The sequence below is a fragment of the Rhea americana genome, unplaced genomic scaffold (genome assembly GCF_003343005.1).
Source record: "Rhea americana isolate MKP2758 unplaced genomic scaffold, rheAme1 scaffold_104, whole genome shotgun sequence".
In the NCBI taxonomy this organism is placed as follows: domain Eukaryota; kingdom Metazoa; phylum Chordata; class Aves; order Rheiformes; family Rheidae; genus Rhea; species Rhea americana.
Window position 1 is genome coordinate 1,383,895 of NW_028185084.1, and position 18,011 is coordinate 1,401,905.

Here is an 18,011-nt window from a genome sequence, read left to right on the forward strand (position 1 = left end):
GAACATGTTTTATCTTCATTTTCCATGACCTAAAAGATCTGAAATATAAACAGTTCATTTGTAAGCTGAATAAGTAGAGGGTGTTTGTTTGTAGTCAATCTTACCAATTGCCCTGGACATCAAGGGCATCAGTAGTTACATAATTAAGAAAATTCTGTGAATCTGAACATATGAGGCTATGTAAAAAAGGATGAGCTCAGGAAAACATCATTTCCTATTTTTCTATTTTTATTCTTCATTCTGCTTTATGAGAAAAGTTTACTGCAGAAACTTGTGGCAAACTGATCTGGTATTACAGAACTCACATTTGTCCTGTGCAAAGAGGTAATGTAAGGCCACTGTCATCTTATACATGGCAGTTTTTGTGTCCTATATACATAGTCCAAGCTACCAAATAGAAATTGATGTTCTTAATCTTAGAAGGAAAACCCAGTTTTGCAAGTTAAATGTTTTCACATTGGGAATTGCCGCTAGTTAATAATCAGGTGAAAGTAAATTTCAAACAAAACGAAGATGCTTCTGAAGCATCTCACAGGACGTATCTCAAAGGAGGACAATATGTAAATGATCAAATACGGATATAACAAATGGGCAGAAACAACATTGCCAGGGGCATGGGAATGTATCTCAGAAGCAGTGAATGCTGGAATAAAGCCTGCAATGTTTTCAAAGCTTGAGGCATTTTTACAGTCAAGAAGAAAACAAATTCCAAAGAGAATAAACATACTTGAAGGTTATTATCAGTTTAGCATGGGAATAGGTTTTCAAGGTTTCAGCAGAACTTATTAGCTTGGGCACAGTTAAATGCTGACATGCCCACACGGCTTCTGAGATTCAGATTAGCTCCTCCACTGCACAGATAAATTACCATGCTTGAACCTGTATCAGAAATCTCTGCATTGTACTGCACTGTGCAATAGCAGCATGCCTTGTAAGTCTCTTGTCAAAATATATTTCAAAAATATTGTGGAGACCACAGATTCCCTTTATTGAATTGTACTTGTATAACAGACATTAAAATTAGTAGTTTTATTAATATCTATTTGCATGAAAAACATAATGGCTTGGGATAGTAAATGGATAAAATTAGTAACTACCATGAATGTTTCTGCTTCATCTCCTACTAGTCCAGCAATAGCAGAAATTGGCATCACAGGGCCATAGTAAGGGCTTTCACTATGAGAATCTGGGGAAAACACATCCTCACAAGGACTCAGAGACCCTTCTTCATCAGGGAGTTTCACGGGGCTGTGAAAAAGAAAGAGATGCTTTCTGAGGAGAAGAAATATGAATAAGAAATGCTAATACAGAACTGGGAAGTATGTTTTGAAAACACCAGTTTGCTTAATGGATTTACTTCTGCAGCAGTAACAGGAGATTGTTGTAGACAAAAATTTCATACAGCACATACTATTTTTCTGAACAGCAGTAATAATTTTAATACAAAAAGGAATATTCCTTACAGAGAACTGGCAGAAACAAACTGCCACATTCTAGCTCAATGTCTTTTCTTTTTGCATTGGATAAATAATTGTTTCAGGCTACTGTCTCCGTATTAATCAGGGTTTATAATATCACACACCTAACATGCATGTTGTAAGGATTCATGCTTAATATTTATTTGGAGGATGTTTAAAGATGATGGTAAAAGCAGTTGTGGTATTTGCCTGTTGCAGTCTGTTTGGTACTCAGTGTATAAGTAGATGTTATAATGCAGGAGTGAAGGATTCTGTAGGTCAGAGATAATGTAGATTTATATCTTAGTAACATTTTATGTGAAATAAGGAATCCTCAGTGGAGGTTCGGTCTCAACTGAAAGGAATGATAAGTGAGACAAAGAAGTATATCAATGTAAATTCACACGCATATTTTATAATGGCAAAAGGCAAAAAAACCTCCAGTTTTATTTTCAGGTCTCAAATTAAAGCCTTGTCTATACTTTTACTAGTATAACTGTCTCAGTGGCAATATATCGGTTACATTCCCGGTTAAGGAGATTAAATATACTGATGGGAATTATAGGGTTGCTACCAKTGCAGTAGCATCTGTGTTATACTTCAAGGTCTCCATCTTAAATGATCCATAATTGTTTACCTGCTTTTATACTAGCCTCCAAAAACATTTTAGCGTAAATAGATTTTAAGTTTGCTGTGCTCAGTGAATTGCATTGACAGAAACTGGCCACTCGGAAAACTGACATCGCTTTTGGTACAATTTGTGATTACAACTACAAAATGAACTATGCTTACGATGAAGAAACTTCCACGCATGTGTGGTTCAAGCACGGTAGTCTCATAGCTACAAAAGCAATTAACGTCCCCACTCAGTGCTCAGCATAGCTATATGCAAGAACAGGAAAACAAGCTAAGCACTGTATTAATTTGGTTCTGCAGCTTTTGACAGAGGCAGCTGCGAAAGGTGTTGATTAGTATTAACTTCAAAGGTGAGCATAATTCGGACATGTGAACACAAGAAAATAAAATCATAAATTCAATTCACTTGATTGACTAGATAGATTCATATGGGTTGTGATTTAACAGTTACTGACTGTAATTGCTAGTTGATCTTAACTGGATCTAAATTCTTTGCAAATAGATGTAGATTACTAGTCTTCGTCACTAAAATATACATCTAGATTTTTTCTTCGACCTGAAAGGTGTTACACTTACTTTCGCTTAAGATAATGATCTTCATTATTTCTTTCAATATTCCAGATAATAAGAGAGCTCTCATTAACAAAACACAGTTGTTGCCAATTCATAGGGTTAAAACTTAAAGAGGTCGCTGTTACTCCTGGCTGAGATTCGCTGCACAGGAGGATATTTTCTCGCCAATTCCTTCAATAAGGAGAGTAAAAGCAAATCAAATCCATTAAATAAGTCAAAAACATTCAAACCAAGTATTTGGTTATGATTCTGACTGTCATTCAATATCAAGAAACAAATACTTTGTCAGTGACAAAAAATTTCTACTGTCAAACAAGCTGGATAGCCTTGAGAAAATGAAAAAAGAGGAAATAGCTAATTAACATGTAACGTTAATATTGTTACAAAAGAATTAATAGTACAATAATTTTGAAAACAGACATTTTGGAAACCTCATTATCCACTTCTTTGTGTGAAAAGACCAGCAAACAGAGTCTGAAATCATGGATATTTCCCTAGTTTTGTCTTTGACTACTTGTGTGGTCTCACATAAATATCCTTTCTGCATCTCAGACCTCAGTCTTGCTTTTCCCGTCTGTAAAATAATGATAATAATGCTTGCAGGCTTACAGTTGGAAAGTGTTACAATTATTATAATTGGAAAAGAAAACACAATCAGTCTTTGATTATTTATGTATGAATTACTTAGGTTATACAGTAATTGTGTTGTGAATGCAGACACACAAGCTACAACTAAATTAACAAACTTGATCCCAAAAGCAGAACAAAATTTGTGTGAGGCTATGCTGTGCAGTTGACATCAGCCTGGGAATCTGCTTTCCACTGACTATTTTTTTTCTTTTCTTTATCTACAACATTCTCTTGTATGTTCTTACAGTCTAATTTACATATTCTTCCATTTTCCAGATTAATCCTTGCCTGCATTTGCATTTTTAGGTCCAAGAACTGCTTAAAATCATCTGAAGAAAATGGTTAATGCTGTTTCTTAATTTATTGGACAATATATTTGACTGCTAATCTAAATAACATTTACAGCTTTAGTATGTGTCATTACTGCTGAGATGAAAAGATTAAAATGCATATACTGCTGAAATGGATTTAGTATAATCCTGCTGGCCTGGCTTGTAATAAATTTACTTACAGAAGCTGATCAAGCTGCAAGACAATGGTTAATGTTGAAAGCAACGCAAAAAATGCAAAGTATTCACACATACATAGTAGCTCTCATTAATATTAAAGAAAGCTATAAGCTGAAGTTCTGACTTTTTTAAAGATGTCAGTGTAGCTCTCTCCCTAAAGATCTGTTGGTATCTTCTCATCTCATACCTAACAAATAGTGCCAAGACTCTTTTATAGTAGGCAATTTATTAAGATCTGAAACTATACGGTGCATGTATCTGAAAAAGAATCTGGAACTGTCTCTCCTTTGAACAGAAAAGAATAAAGATCTAGGGATAAAATACCTCCCATGAAAGGCAGCTTTTAGTTACCATAAGCCTTCTATATTTCAAGTCTGTGATAACTTTCAAAATATCTCTTTTATCTCTGCTTAAAACGACCTGCTTAAAATACAGAAACTGTGCAACCATCATATTACAATCACATATTAACAAAGCCAAACATTCAGATCTCTTTCATCTGTACAAACAAATTTCTACATTGAATGCACAATATAATCCAATTGCAAAAATGAAGTAAATTCACATACTTCTGTTCAAGTTATTATAAATACTAAGTTTGGTATCTAAGGAGATTGTATGTTGTTATTAAATTCTTTTTGATTGGAATCCAGCATGGTTCTCTTATGACAGTCACCTGCTGATAGTCAAAGTCATGCTGATTCAAATAGGTTTAAATTGTTTGGCCTTGGAAATTTCCACTGCTTTAAAGCATTCAAATGTTTCTAGAAGTTTCTAGAATTATGTAGGGTAAACTTTCAAGATGGTGGATTGTTGTTTAATTGCACACAAGGATATTATTTCTGCTCTGACTGATGTGCGTGTAAGCCCTTCAGGCCAGAAACTCTGTCTTGTTGTTTTTTCTTGTAAGGTATACACAACAGATAAACTTCGTGAACCACTAGAGTTCATAGCAAACGTGTTTTTTCCCTATAAGGGATGAAAAAGAGGTATCGGTAATAGTATCTACTATTATTGCTAAATTTTTTCAGTTACAGGAATTTCTGCCTCTTCATTAATCACTGTACAAGAAATGGTCATCACCAAATTGAGAGTACACAGAATACTCCTTACATGTCTCTGATTCCCTTCCCCCTACGCCACCCACCCCATCTGTTTTGAAAAAGTGCTCAGACTCCACAGTCAAGGGAAGCTTGCTGGCCATGGAGGAAAGCACAAGATCTAATTTTTACAGAACAAGTCTTTAAAAGTATTTTTACCTTTTGCATCTCCACCATATCACATTTCTTTCCATGGCAATGAGCAGAAAATAATGATCTAACCCAGTGACCAATGTAGCATAATCAATGGGCACAACTCTAAGATGGACCTGAATCCAATTACAAGTTACTAAGAAAACTACTAAGTTATCCAGTGGGGCAAAGAAGTAGAGTAACTTTTCCTGTTTGCATCTGGCAATTTTCTATTACAAACAGCATAGTATTCAGCTTCCAAAGATGAACAAACAGTTAACTAATGCTAGAGACATCAGAAATACTCCGAAACACAAAACTTTGAAGAAGCTGGAGGATTGTTATCATACAGTAACAGTCAGTTTGGCAAGTGGCTACGAATGCTAGAAAACACACAGTGAATTTGGTACAGAGTTTGTAGGCAATGGAGAGAGAGAAAAAAAAAAAAAAGAAAAAAAAAAAGGAGGAGGTAAAGGCAATCACTTTATTTTTTACATCAGTCAATTTATGCTAAAACAGCACATACACAAAAATATTAATTAAATTTACTTTGTATTAGAGAAAACTTTTTTATTCTTACCATATTGAAAGAACAAATTCTGGGATTGAAGAGTAACTGGCCAGATATGGCCCCGTGAAACTAAATGCAAGTAAGGTGTAGTCCAACTGAACACTACCTAAAATACAAAAATAAAGAACATGTTTTTTAATGGCCCTGGAATTCACAGGGTATTTTCACAGAGAGAAGGCTCATCTCAATTCCTATTTATCCACATTGTTTTAATTCTTCAAGAYATTTTTCAGTCGCCTGATTCCTTTGCTTCACTCCAAATTATTTGCTTTGATTTGATCACAAAAATGCTCCCTATGAATCATTCTTTTGAACTTTTACATTTTGTTTCAATAATACTTTGTACTTGTAAAATGCTTTTTCTCCAAGTATCCTGAAGTCCTTTGCAATCATAATTTTATTTACACTTTGCACAAAGTAATGAAATTATTTAAATGACAAGGAAACTGAAACATGCAGAAAGTAAGCAATTTAACTGAAGACAGAAAAATCTCATGGAATAGGCAAAAATATACATTATACCTGACACTAAACCTCAGCTACAAAAACCATCATTCCTCTCACTTCTCAGATGTGTCAACGTGGCTTTCAGCAGTCTGCTTGGGAGCATGTTCCGGTAAGATTTGTTTGGTTATTCAGACTACATTTTACTATAATGAATAACAAACACTCCATTATATTTGTTTTTCCCCTATAAGAATTATATTTTATATTGTCATATTCCTCCCTAATTTGAGCCTAACTAAAAGTAGTGCAATGGAAAATTCTTTACACTAGTTTTTGCACTTCTTGTCATTAGGTATTTTCCTGTCACACTGTTTTTAAAGTTTTACAAAAATACTCTTGATAAAATRGGTGATTTAAGTATTGTTTTAATTGAGTGACAATGAGGAGGGTTACCACATCACTACCTTTTAATTCTGTCAGTTTATTCAGTTCTGGAAAAGTGTAGATATATATGAAGGGATTCAGCTTCCGGTCTGAAAAGGCCACCACTTCACTGTTGCCATTCACTGCAAATGCTCCCACCTGGCCAGTCTGACACTCCAATACTGTCTTCTTCTTTGTTTCAATGTCGACAAAGAGGATGTAATTGCCACAAGGATAGCAAACAGTGTGATTGTTGACAAAGCCAATCTTGTCTGAGAATCCCTGAACCCATCTTAGGAAAAAGCAACTGAGCATTAAAACATTAATCAAAGACAYACATTTCTTAAAACACTATGAAAAAGGCACTATGGTAGCCTAAGAATTACACTGATCTGATGCTTGTGATTTGTTAAATTCAGCCTCGTACCAATGCTACAAAACCACAATAACTTCAAGATCTACTATTACAAATCACTTGATCAGTGTTTTCAAAGCATAGGGGCAATTTTTGATGGAGCACAAAGGACTATCATAAGAGTAGGGAGAGATGTTTATATTTCTTTCAGTTTTCGCTACAAATAAAGTTAGCCCCTTTCACAGGCACTGTTTTTTTACTATTATATTACAGTAATAGAGCATACCTTCTTTTCTGAAATAATTAAACCAGTACAATCTAYAGTGTGGACCCAATTATATTTACTTAAACTTTTCTACAATTTCATAGTTCATCTCATTTCCAGAAAAACAAAACTACACAGGTGTGGCTTATCTTTGTACAAGCTTAACTAGGAGGACTGTTGTGCATGAAAGACACTAGTACTTTAACAGGGTAAAACTTCAGAATGTAAACACTCTTGTGGTATACAGGGACTGAAATAAATTACTGAAAGAGGAGTCAGGATATGAACCTGCAGCACACCAACAATTAACTGCTTGCAGACGTTTCTCCTTTTCATTCAGGCACTGGATAAATATGAGGATCTCCTTATCAAAGAGATTTAGTGCATTTACCACTAAGTGAGTATGTCTGACTGAKGCACAGTTCAGTCTGCCATTATCAMGACAGAAAAGTTTCTGCAGTGTACCATGCACCCTCTGTGCACAATGCTCTATTCTCTTCTAATTTCTATTCAGTAACTTTGACTCTCTCATCTTTTCCAAGTAAGAACATTGGAGACCTTTGTCCTTCGCAGCTGCAAGCAGCATTTTTACACTCCTTTCATAAACATAACTGTCTTAAGATCAGTTTGACTGCTGATACCCTCTACTCTTATTTGAAGTATGTACACTACAACTTCACTGGTCTCATGGTTAGGACCATTTTTTGATTAGTCTTAAGATATTCATGCCCACAAATATCTACTCTTCTTATCCTTTCAGCTTAGTTTTCTATTTTCCGATGTTGGACTATTGCTACATGCCAAAGGAGCAAGYGTCGCCAGACAGCAGTCGGCGCATGCTGACCACATGTTCTTGTATATGAATGAATACCATGACAACAGAGAGAGACTTTTCAGCTGACGAGTGTTTTTCTTGCCCTTCTACACAGCCACAAGATACATGAGATGTTGTGGCACATCAGCAGAACTTTATGAATGCTCACAGGAGCAACTCTGTTTTTTTCCAGCAGTGGTTCTGAATCGGTGGAAATAAGGAATTTTAAACTTCTGTTTGCAGAGTCTAGAAAATATSTATGCAGGGATAAAGTTAATAGGATGACAGCACAACTTAGCAGCCCTATACAACAGCTGAAGGTTTACTGGGACAAGGATTGAGGCTGTTACCAGCTATGCCTGATGCAGGGTTCACACTGGCTCACATAATTAGCCCTGACTCAGCCACATGTCCTCCACATTGTGTCTCTCTCCAAATCTGTTTAAACACTATGTATCAGAATTATTTCAGCCACAAACTTTCCTGGCTCATACAATATAGATGAAAAAGTAATTAGTTCTGTGGAAATTTTTAATGGAGTATTTTACTGTTGAAATATGCTAGTTCATTCAAAACAAAACATTATATGAAAATGTCAGTTTTGTCAAAGCTCTGTGTTTTCTGAAACACAAAACAAGTCATTCAAATTTCCCGTTGCAAAATATTTTTTGTCATTTTCTTCTAAAATTTATACACATACTAATAGCAATTTATAATGCATAATAATGCTAATAGTAATTTATAATGCATAATACCTACTTCTATTACATGGAAAAAAATGTGTCTATACATTCTACACTGCTGTGAAAATCTCAACCAATGTGGGGAAGAGTTTAACTCAGTTATAGTGCACAATTACTCACAACCAAAAGCAAGTTGACGATTGTCAAAAGCTCTAGAAGAGCTATGTTCTTCCACATATGAAGGTATAGTAATGTTTATGGGAAACAGAAGTCTGAAAATACCTAAGATTCAGGTTAAGATGCTGAGAGAGGAAACTAAGAGGGACTAGAGCCAGTGGAGTTTAGGAGATGCAGAACAGCTAAGGAAATTCCAGAGGYTGAAGCTCTCTGAGCAAGACAGAAAGAGAGATGAGGCCATGAACTAGCCAGGGCTGCTCATGCYGAGTTTCAGCTGTGTCTCCCTGTGCTGAGGGCAGAAATCCCTAAATTTCATCTAAACACACTGAAGAGCCATCCACAGCCAGATGCTGCAGTGCCAAGTGCCTCTTCCTCTCTCTCCCCTGCTGCCGGCTGCCTCGAAACAGACCTGCAGGACAGCGGCCTCTGCGCTCTCCCCCTCGGCCTGCCATCTTCACCAACGGCTGCGCCGGGCAGGCCCGGGGCGGGGGGAGCAAGGCCCAGAGGAGGGGGCAGCAGGYACCCTGCCGGGTGGGAGCCTGAAGACTGTAGGGCGCAGGGTGCCCCGGCCGGCCCCCACCTCACTTCCAGCGAGGTCTTCTCGGCCGAGGCGCAGCGGCGGCCCGCCGGGCCCTCGGCACCGAGCTCCCTGCACGCCGGGCCCGCGCGCCGGGTCTCGCCGGCCGCCGCCATCCGCCCGGCTCGGCYCGGCGGCCGCACCGTGTACGCCCGTCTCCTAGCAACAAGAACGGCTTCCGCTACTGGCCGGGGCAACACCTCCTGCGCACCGGGTTCAGAGCAGACAGCTGATTGGTCTGCACTCACGCATCAAGCAACCAATGAGCGGGCGGCGGGTATTTAAAAGGCCAGCAGCCACCGAGRAAGGCGTATGCGGCTGTGCGCCTGCGCGGGTCCTGCTGCGCTCCCTTCGTTCTGTACTGGCAGCCGCCCAGGTCCCGGAGAGGCGCGGCAGGTGGGAGAAAGAAAAATTTCCAAAATTTGAGTTAAAAAGTGGTTAGAAAAGGCCTCTGGAGCAGCAGTTTTCCAGGTGTTCTCTCTCAGGCAGCCTTCAGTGGCCAAGGAGGCAATTTTGTCTGTAAGTCACCTGCTCTTATCCAGCTGYCTCTAACCTGCCTAATTACTTTTACCAGATAGCTTTATTGGGCATAGAAATGACCAAGCCTTCGGGGAAAAAAAATCAAGGGTTTTTTGCCCCGCACTTGCTTTGCTCATTCAGAGGAGGCTTTTTTTTTTCCACTTAATGTGATAACAGTATCTGTTATTCTGTGGGGCTTTTGTTTGTTTTCTTTTCATGAGGTGCTGTATCCATGGCAGCTCTTGTCTGGGCACGTGATGCTGCAGTCCTGAAGTTTCAAACAAACAGAGCTGATAGGAAAAACAACCACTGGAAAGATCTTTCTCTATAATCTTTCTCTGTATAGCTATGACTTCTTAGCATTGCAGCATTGTAAGAACTTTGAAGGGTTTAAAAGCAGAGTCAGCAATAACAATCTTTTAAAGGGAKTGATAGTTTCATTGCTTGTATTAGTTCATTATTACTGATCTGTTTTAAAACAGTATGCAGAGTTTCCAAGCAAGAACTTTGCACTCATGGTACTACAGAGCAGCACCAGAGAATGGAGCAGTCCAGAGTCAGCAGGACAAGTGTATACCTTAACTATAGTCCATGTAGGTGCTCTGTAAGCCACATCAAAATAGCATGAAGAAATGGGTGTATTTTTTCTTTGATAAACTCTTACAGTTCTTGKACACTGGCTCCATGGTGTTCCAGGATTTAGTGACCTTACAGTGATATGTTGGGCTCCTACCAGTGTCCCTCTTGATTATGAAAATAAATTTCTAATTAATTATCCTTTTTAACATTCTAAGATGTTGCTGAAACTTCCCTATGGATGAACATTCAGAAGAAAAAACTATGTCCTGTAACATAGTTCATCTATGAGTAGGAAAAAACATTTTGTTGACAAAGGACATCTTATTGTACAGCTTGTRTTTATCTAGGGCATGGCAGGCTTGGGCAATGAATTACCACACCCTTGCACTGTTGCACTGTTTACTAATTGCATAAGCTATGATGACTTAGCAAAAAGTCAGGTTGTTCTTTTAATATAATCTTTATGAATTAATAATATGGCATCTGATTCATGTRACTTTACTAATGGCTGTCTGCAGAAAAAATTACCTCAGAAAATTAATACTAGTTTTTATGACACGGTGTTGGAGGCCCCACTGTATTGACAAAACCAAACTAAAAATCATCAACAAGCAAAACTTTCCTGTTGTGCAAACATGGATCCACTGATGAGACTGAGGAAGCTTCAGTTATTTCCATTAGTGTTAACAGTCTAGGATAGTTTGACAGAGATGTGACCATGGCTATGAGYGCAGGGACTCTCCCTCCCCTCAGCCAGGTTTGTCAGCGGGCATCTTGGGTGCACAAAAATACCATTTTCTGCTGATGCGCAGCTCTGAGCTGAAGACTGGGAGGAATCGTGGCGTGGGGGGCAACAAGGGAGGCCTTTGACTTTCAGGATCCAAGATCAACTTGGACATTGCCTGGAATATGTAAGCAGAAAGCTCCCTCATTACGCACCCGGAGACCCTGATACAAGGCAGCCCCTGCGATCGCCGCCACTCGCTCCCCAACGGTCCCGCCGCGCGCGCGCCTCCCGCCCCGCCCAACGGTCCCGCCGCGCGGGCGGGCGGCTCCCGCCCCGCCCAACGGCCGCGCCACGCCGGGGTCGGGGCGGGCCCGGCGGCGGCGCGCAGAGCGGCGGCACGGCAGCGCAGCGCAGCATGGCAGGCGATCACTCCCGCAGCCTGGGCAAGGGTAAGCGGCGGCCCTGGCGGGCAGGGAGGCCCCGGCGGGGGCTTGCGTGGGGCTGGGCGCACGGCAGTAACGGCTCTCCCCGCAGGCAGCGCGGCCCCGGGGCCTGTGCCCGAGGGCGTGATCCGGCTCTACAGCATGCGGTTCTGCCCCTTCGCGCAGAGAACGCGCCTTGTCCTCCGCGCCAAGGGCATCAGGTGAGGCCGGCGCGGTGGGGAGGAGCGGGGTGGCGCCGCTTTCTGCCGCAGCCCCGTCGTGGGCGCCCGTGGCGGCTCGTGAGGGCTCACGCGGGGAGTTTTGAGCTTCTCTAGTAGCCTGGACTTCCTAAATAGCTGTTAATTCACCACCACGATGTAAAGTGGTTTCTGTGGGTGTTTTCACTGTAGAGCTTGACACTTTTTAAGACTTACTTGGGAGGGTATGGGCCTTGCTGAAGCAGGAAATAATTAAGTATGTGGTGAAATCAATTATGTAAAGGCCCACAGTCAGTCATTAGGAAAGAAGCTATGATGATTTTTTTTTAATCTCATAATCGTGACTGTGTACAATAATAGTACTTGGAACCATTTCTGAGTAAGTGTGAATAGCATTTAAAAGTGCGAGTAGGCAGAAGTTGTCTGGGTTTTCTGTGCTTGTTTTTGTTTTGCTCGAATGTAAGCTACAGCCAAAATCCTGGGAAATGTGAATGCTCAGTGTGTTTTAATTTATTTATTTGTTTATAGTTACTGCTTAGCAAAATGCAATATACAAGTTTCCCCTAGTGGGCAGAGCGCCCTCCCTTAAGAAGGAAAGTACTGTGATCTTGCATGTCTTCTCATTCCTGTTTTGTAATGAGTTTCTGTAAGTTAGTATTTGTGGTGTCCCTTTTTTGAGATAAGGAAGTGTTAGTCTCTATTTAAAAAACATTAAATGACATGACTAACTTCACAGTTTCAAAGTAACAAGTTTTTTCACCTGTTTCTGATTAGCACCTACCCAGGGCTTGTTAACCAGCACTGGGCTTGGAGTCCTTGCTGGCATAGGGAATGCTTACCACTCAGCTCTCCTCTGATGTCAAGATGAGAACTGTTTCTTTCAAGTGCATTAAAAACTCCAGGTCAATTTAGTTCTGTCTTTAGTCTCTGATTAATTTGAGGGCTGGGAGGTTTGTTTTAGTATATTGATTTGGGTTTTTTTTTCCTGTCTAATGTGGTAGCTGCCTCCTTATAATCTTTTAGTTGTTTAAAAGGTTCAGCTGCATTTAGCAGACTTTGGGTTTTCTGGGAATATTGTGCGGTCATACTTGAATATAAGTTATACTTTATTAGCCTCTTATAGAGAAATTTCCTAATTCTTTTTTTAATAGTGTCTATTTCACCTTTGATCTGCACTTTTTTTGTGTGTGTGTGAAGCTGTAGGCTAGGAAAATAAGTAGGCAATGTACTTTCCTGATATGCTTTTTAATTTATGGCCAGGTTAAAATGCTGCTGCAGTTAGCTGGAGTGCAGCTTCCTCTCCAATCAAGTGCTTCTTGCCCAGAACATTGCTGAACTTGCATGTGATAAGCATTTGCTGCATTCAGGGCTTGACCTTTATGATAGCATGATTGGAAGGGCTTCTTTAGCATGTGCACTGACTGTTTGTGTGTCTTGGTAGCTTAATAAACAACTCATTGTAAGTCAGTATGGATTTTGTGCAATAAAGGGATGTGCTCCCTGGTAGCATTTGAKCATCACATGGCCAGTCCTGCAAAGTGGAGGACTTCAGGGAAGACTAGGGACAGCAGGAGAGTAAGGATTCAGCCTCTCAAGTACAGTAGCTGTTGAGGTGTAATGATTGCATGGGATGGAGTGGTACTGTAGCAGAATGATTGTTCTGTGTCTTCTTTCTTTTACTCTTCAGCCATGAAGTAATCAACATCAATCTAAAGAACAAACCTGACTGGTTCTTTGAGAAGAACCCCTTTGGACTGGTTCCTGTTCTGGAGACTAGCAAGGGTCAGCTGATCTATGAGTCTCCAATCACTTGTGAATATTTGGATGAAGCATTTCCAGGAAAGAAGCTGCTGCCTTCAGATCCATACGAGCGAGCCTTTCAGAAGATGCTCCTGGAATACTTTTCGAAGGTATTATGTGATCAGGGTGGGATTGTGTTTCTTGCTTTTACTAAAACATTAGGAACTGTAGCTGCATTGCCAATGCTGCTTTCATGCCGTAAGACAGGTCTTGTCTCAGGTTATTTAAATGTTTTTCCTAGATACGTTTGAAGTATTTTACTGTTACCTCAGTCAAATTGCTGTGCATCTGACTTGCTGCCAGCACTTACATGAAGGCAGGGATGCACAAAGACAGCTAAGCCAGCTAAAGACTGAGGTAGGATTTTGAGCATCTAGAAATAGTGGGAAGGTTAGTAAATCAAACCAGCTGAATGCTTGAGACCTGATCAGACACAGTTACTGTACTTCAACCTAACCTGTCTGTGGGAAGTGCTCTGTGAATGCAGAACATGAAGAGTGCCTGACCAAGAGTGCTTAGGACAAGAGATGGCAGGTGATTGCAGACAGCGGAGGCATATAAGGAGGCTAGTTTTGGCTCTCAGTGGGGGATTGCGGCTGCATGGAAGAGGGATTAACTKCTGAGTACCTTAAATGTGGATATGGCAAGCACAGACTTTGAAGAGTGTATGGAGAGAAGGAAGTTAGCTTGGATATGAGGTGCCAGAGGAGGGAAACCGGTGGAAGCTGTGAAGAGAAAGATATGGCTGAGAAGGGGGGACAAAAGAATTGTATTCACAACTGGTCTTTCTGAATAGAGGTAATGGCAAGTTTACAGGGAGAGATGTTTCAGGAAATTAAATATGCAGTGAATGTTGATTGTGTGAATGGCAAGATCTTAGAAAAATGGTGGTATGTGAGCTTTTAAGAATACCATCTAATTAAGCTTGGCCACTGGGCAGGTTTCTGTACTTTTCACTGATTTCTCTGGTGATGGCTAAATTAGAAAATACACAGAAGCCTATACATCCTGTACTGCATCTTTATTTCTTAAAAGTACCTTGAATGTTGGAATAAATCTCTAGTATATCAGCATTTCAGAAGTGTGTACCTGGGTAAAGAATATTGCTGTGCATCTTGCCACTTTTATAGCTATTTTATGGTAGTGTGTGCAAACTGGAAACACATTTGTCTTCTCATTGTTGTCCTTTTCCTGCACTACTGAATTGTTTTTTGCATTCAGTTGTCCTTTCAGCCTAAGCTTAACTCTTCTAAAGAATCAGTTTTTTGTTAATGGACTTTAACTTTTTAATAACAAGTTAACATCTAACTTGCTATCTTAAACTCTGAATGACTTACTCATGTTACTGTTATAAGAATGCTAAAAGCTTTCTCCTTTGCTTTGTTTAGCTAACACCTGTTATCTTCAAGTACTCTGTTGCAGTCAAAGATGGACAGGACACCTCAGCACTGAAAGCAGAGTTTGTTGAAAAGCTTAGCAAACTTGAAGAGGTAAGAATGCTTCATGGTAATGAGCCAGTTGGCAGTTACTGTATCCAGTCCTTTTTCCTACCTGTTTTGTAATGAGTCGCTTTTCCTGCAGTTGGAAGTTCTAGCAATGAACAGTCCTGCAATTTACTTGCTTCAGCCTAGGATTTGAATAGCACCATTAGAGTAACTTCCAAGTAGCTAAACTAAACTTTGTGATGCAGCCTACTGTGGACTTCTAGAGGTTTTTGAATGCTGACTGACTATGCTGTTGTCTTAGATATCTTCTTTCTGCTTTGGATGAAAGAAGGTTTTGCAGCATGCTCTAGGAAYAAGGGCTAAGGAGTTTGAGCTGCTGAAAAATGTCGGTGCAGTAACTGCTGAAATCAGTATATACACATTGGTGATGAAACCATTTCTTTTTTTTTCTTCAGGAGTTCATTGATGTTCTCTCCACTCAYCTTTGGCGGGGGAGGGGGGAGATAAAGGCAAAGTATAGTCTGTTTCTAGTAGAAATCCAGCCCAGGGCTGTGTTCTGCTACAGCAGTGGAAGACAACTTCAGCTGAGCTCCAGAAAATATCAGGTGGTTTTGAAGCTGTTAGGAATTTCACAATTCTGCTTTAGTGTCAGTAGTGGTTCTTAACTAACTGGAACAGCTGTCAGACTCTTTATCACAGACCCATTGCTTCTGCRTTTCTAGCAGCCACAACTAATGCGTTTCTGCCTTGAGAAGGTGTTCCTCCAGTGTGTTTCCTCTCTGGTGAAAAGCTTCCAACTGCTTTCCAAGACTTTCCTGATTCTTCTAACAGTTCTGCACATTCTGCTTTCCTGTCCCCCATAAGTTGTCAAAACAGAATTGCTTCAGAGTAGTCTGTCTGTCTGATCAGACTGATGCTAGGCTAGCATAGATGACAGAGTATTTCTTGGGGCAAGCCACTTCTCTTTAATATAAAACCATTAAACATTAAGGAAATTTAACCTTCATACCACTTGATAAATGGGATGAGAAACTTGCTGCTACTTCAATGTTTCTATTTTACTATTCCCTGAAGGATCTTGCAGCAGCGGCTGAAGGTGAGCTGAGGATAGGAGAAGGGGATGCAGCCATCAAATTTCACTCAGCCTATTGCAGAAAATGTTCAAGAAGTGAAGTGTTTTGAAATGCTTCTGTGTCTAGCTTGCTGGTACCCAACAGAGGGAGCTGTGTTCCCATCTCTGGAACTGTACAGCTGTCAGGTTATATTCTGATGCCTGGTAATTCAAGCATCTGGATGTTTCTTGAAGAGACTACTTTGAAGTTTCTACTAGATCATGAGAGAGGGACAGGGAATGAATGCTGTGGTAGTATTTTGGTGTGTGTCCAAAAAGACAAGGATTTGTAAGGTCTCTCAAGTTCCACCTTAAAAATACCAAGACGTAAAACAACTAGGATATTAGTCTGCTGAAAAAATGCTGTTTCTTCCAACTGCATTAATTTGGATGACTGTAGCATTCAAAATGTGTGTCCAAAGCATATGTGTAAGAGGAGAACTTACCGCAAGTAGTCTTGCATTCTTTATGGCTTTGCCTTCTATGCTGAGCCCATGCTGGGGCTCTGTTTCTGAGGTATGTGTATGTTATACTTGCTTCCTGTTCGCTCTGCATCTGGAGTCAAATCCAATTCTAGATGTAATGTTAGAAGTGCTTTCCTAAAACCACTTGGACTCAAATACCATGGGAAAAGAGTTGCTGCAAAAACTGTGTTCTAGTTTATCTGGATGCTAAACTTGGATTGTTTTATTGCTCTAGAAATGCATGTGTATTGTTATGTTTGGTTATTCTCCACTGCTATTGCTTTTTTACAGGTAAGAAATTACTGCTAGCTAATGGAGGTTGTGAGCTGAACTTGTTTTTGCTGGCATACAAGCCACACATTGCTAGTGATTTATATTTTGACTGGTTTTGAACAGGCAGTGGAGAAGAACCGTACTAACAGTGTGTGAAATAGTTAAAGTTGGTATTACAGCTGACTAGTTYTGACTCCCCAGATGCCACACGCAGGAAAAATGTGCTATATCTGCATTATTTCCTGACTGATCCCTTCAGCATGCCTGCATTCCACTATGAGGTGTCTTTTTTTTGTTGTTGTTGTTACTGTAGAATTGTACTATGTAATTTTCCTTCTGATAGCGATTGTTGTCATCTCCCCTTCACAGATGCTGTCCAAATGCAACACTGTGTTTTTTGGTGGGGACTCCATCTCCATGTTTGACTACATGATCTGGCCATGGTTTGAACGTCTGGAGGCAGTACAGCTGCAGGAGTGAGTATTGTGGACCTTGCCCATTTTCTAGTGGACTCTGAAGTGTCCCATTTGAATGTTCTTTGCACACGCTTTGTAGCAATGGGCTTTTGTTGAGGACTGCTGAAGGAGGTTTGTGCTGTGTTACAACTTGGTGGGGGGTGGGGCGGGAAGAACATCTTTTCAAAACTGAGATGAGTTGTTCAGGGATCTTCTAGAAAAAGGCTTTCACTAGGTCTGTTTTCTGCCGAAACATTTGGACAGAGTTGGAAGAAGTGGTAAAAATACAGGACTTCCACTTCCATGTTATAAATGAAAACAGGCCTTCAAATTGCTTGATCGAAAACTTTGATTTGAAATTGAGTCTTTTCAGAAAACCTGGCCTGACAAAGGGAGGTGTTTTTTTTGAGACACACGTAAACTGCATCATACCTAGCTGTAGCTAATAGATCTGCCCCTGTTGTAACAGAAACAGTCCTGTTAAATGTCTTGGTCTATTATATCCTTAAACAGCTCTAGTTACTATGRTATTGGGTTACCTTGGGGAAAATGGTGTCAGAGGAAAACTATTTTGTAACTGAGGTTAAAGCAGGGCTTGAGAGTCTGACTTGTCAGATGAAGTGGGAATATGAGTTGGAGTCTTGTCTTT

General features: G+C 40.1%; 2 protein-coding genes across 2 annotated transcripts in view; one reads left to right on the plus strand and one right to left on the minus strand.

Annotated features, from left to right (window-relative positions):
- Positions 1-9,465, minus strand: part of CFAP43 (cilia and flagella associated protein 43) — a 47,377-nt gene extending 37,912 nt beyond the window's left edge. Inside the window, exons 1-5 of the mRNA XM_085308255.1 lie at positions 9,353-9,465; positions 6,520-6,770; positions 5,618-5,714; positions 2,670-2,837; positions 1,098-1,248 (exon numbers count right to left, since the gene is read on the minus strand). Coding sequence (XP_085164381.1) covers positions 1,098-1,248; positions 2,670-2,837; positions 5,618-5,714; positions 6,520-6,770; positions 9,353-9,465 — 780 coding nt within the window. The remainder of the gene's footprint in view (positions 1-1,097; positions 1,249-2,669; positions 2,838-5,617; positions 5,715-6,519; positions 6,771-9,352) is intronic.
- Positions 9,466-11,523: 2,058 nt separating this feature from the next.
- GSTO1 (glutathione S-transferase omega 1) overlaps positions 11,524-18,011 on the plus strand; it is a 7,969-nt gene continuing 1,481 nt past the window's right edge. The window contains exons 1-5 of the mRNA XM_085308054.1: positions 11,524-11,623; positions 11,709-11,817; positions 13,502-13,724; positions 15,003-15,104; positions 17,277-17,383. Coding sequence (XP_085164180.1) covers positions 11,590-11,623; positions 11,709-11,817; positions 13,502-13,724; positions 15,003-15,104; positions 17,277-17,383 — 575 coding nt within the window. The 5' untranslated portion in view covers positions 11,524-11,589. The remainder of the gene's footprint in view (positions 11,624-11,708; positions 11,818-13,501; positions 13,725-15,002; positions 15,105-17,276; positions 17,384-18,011) is intronic.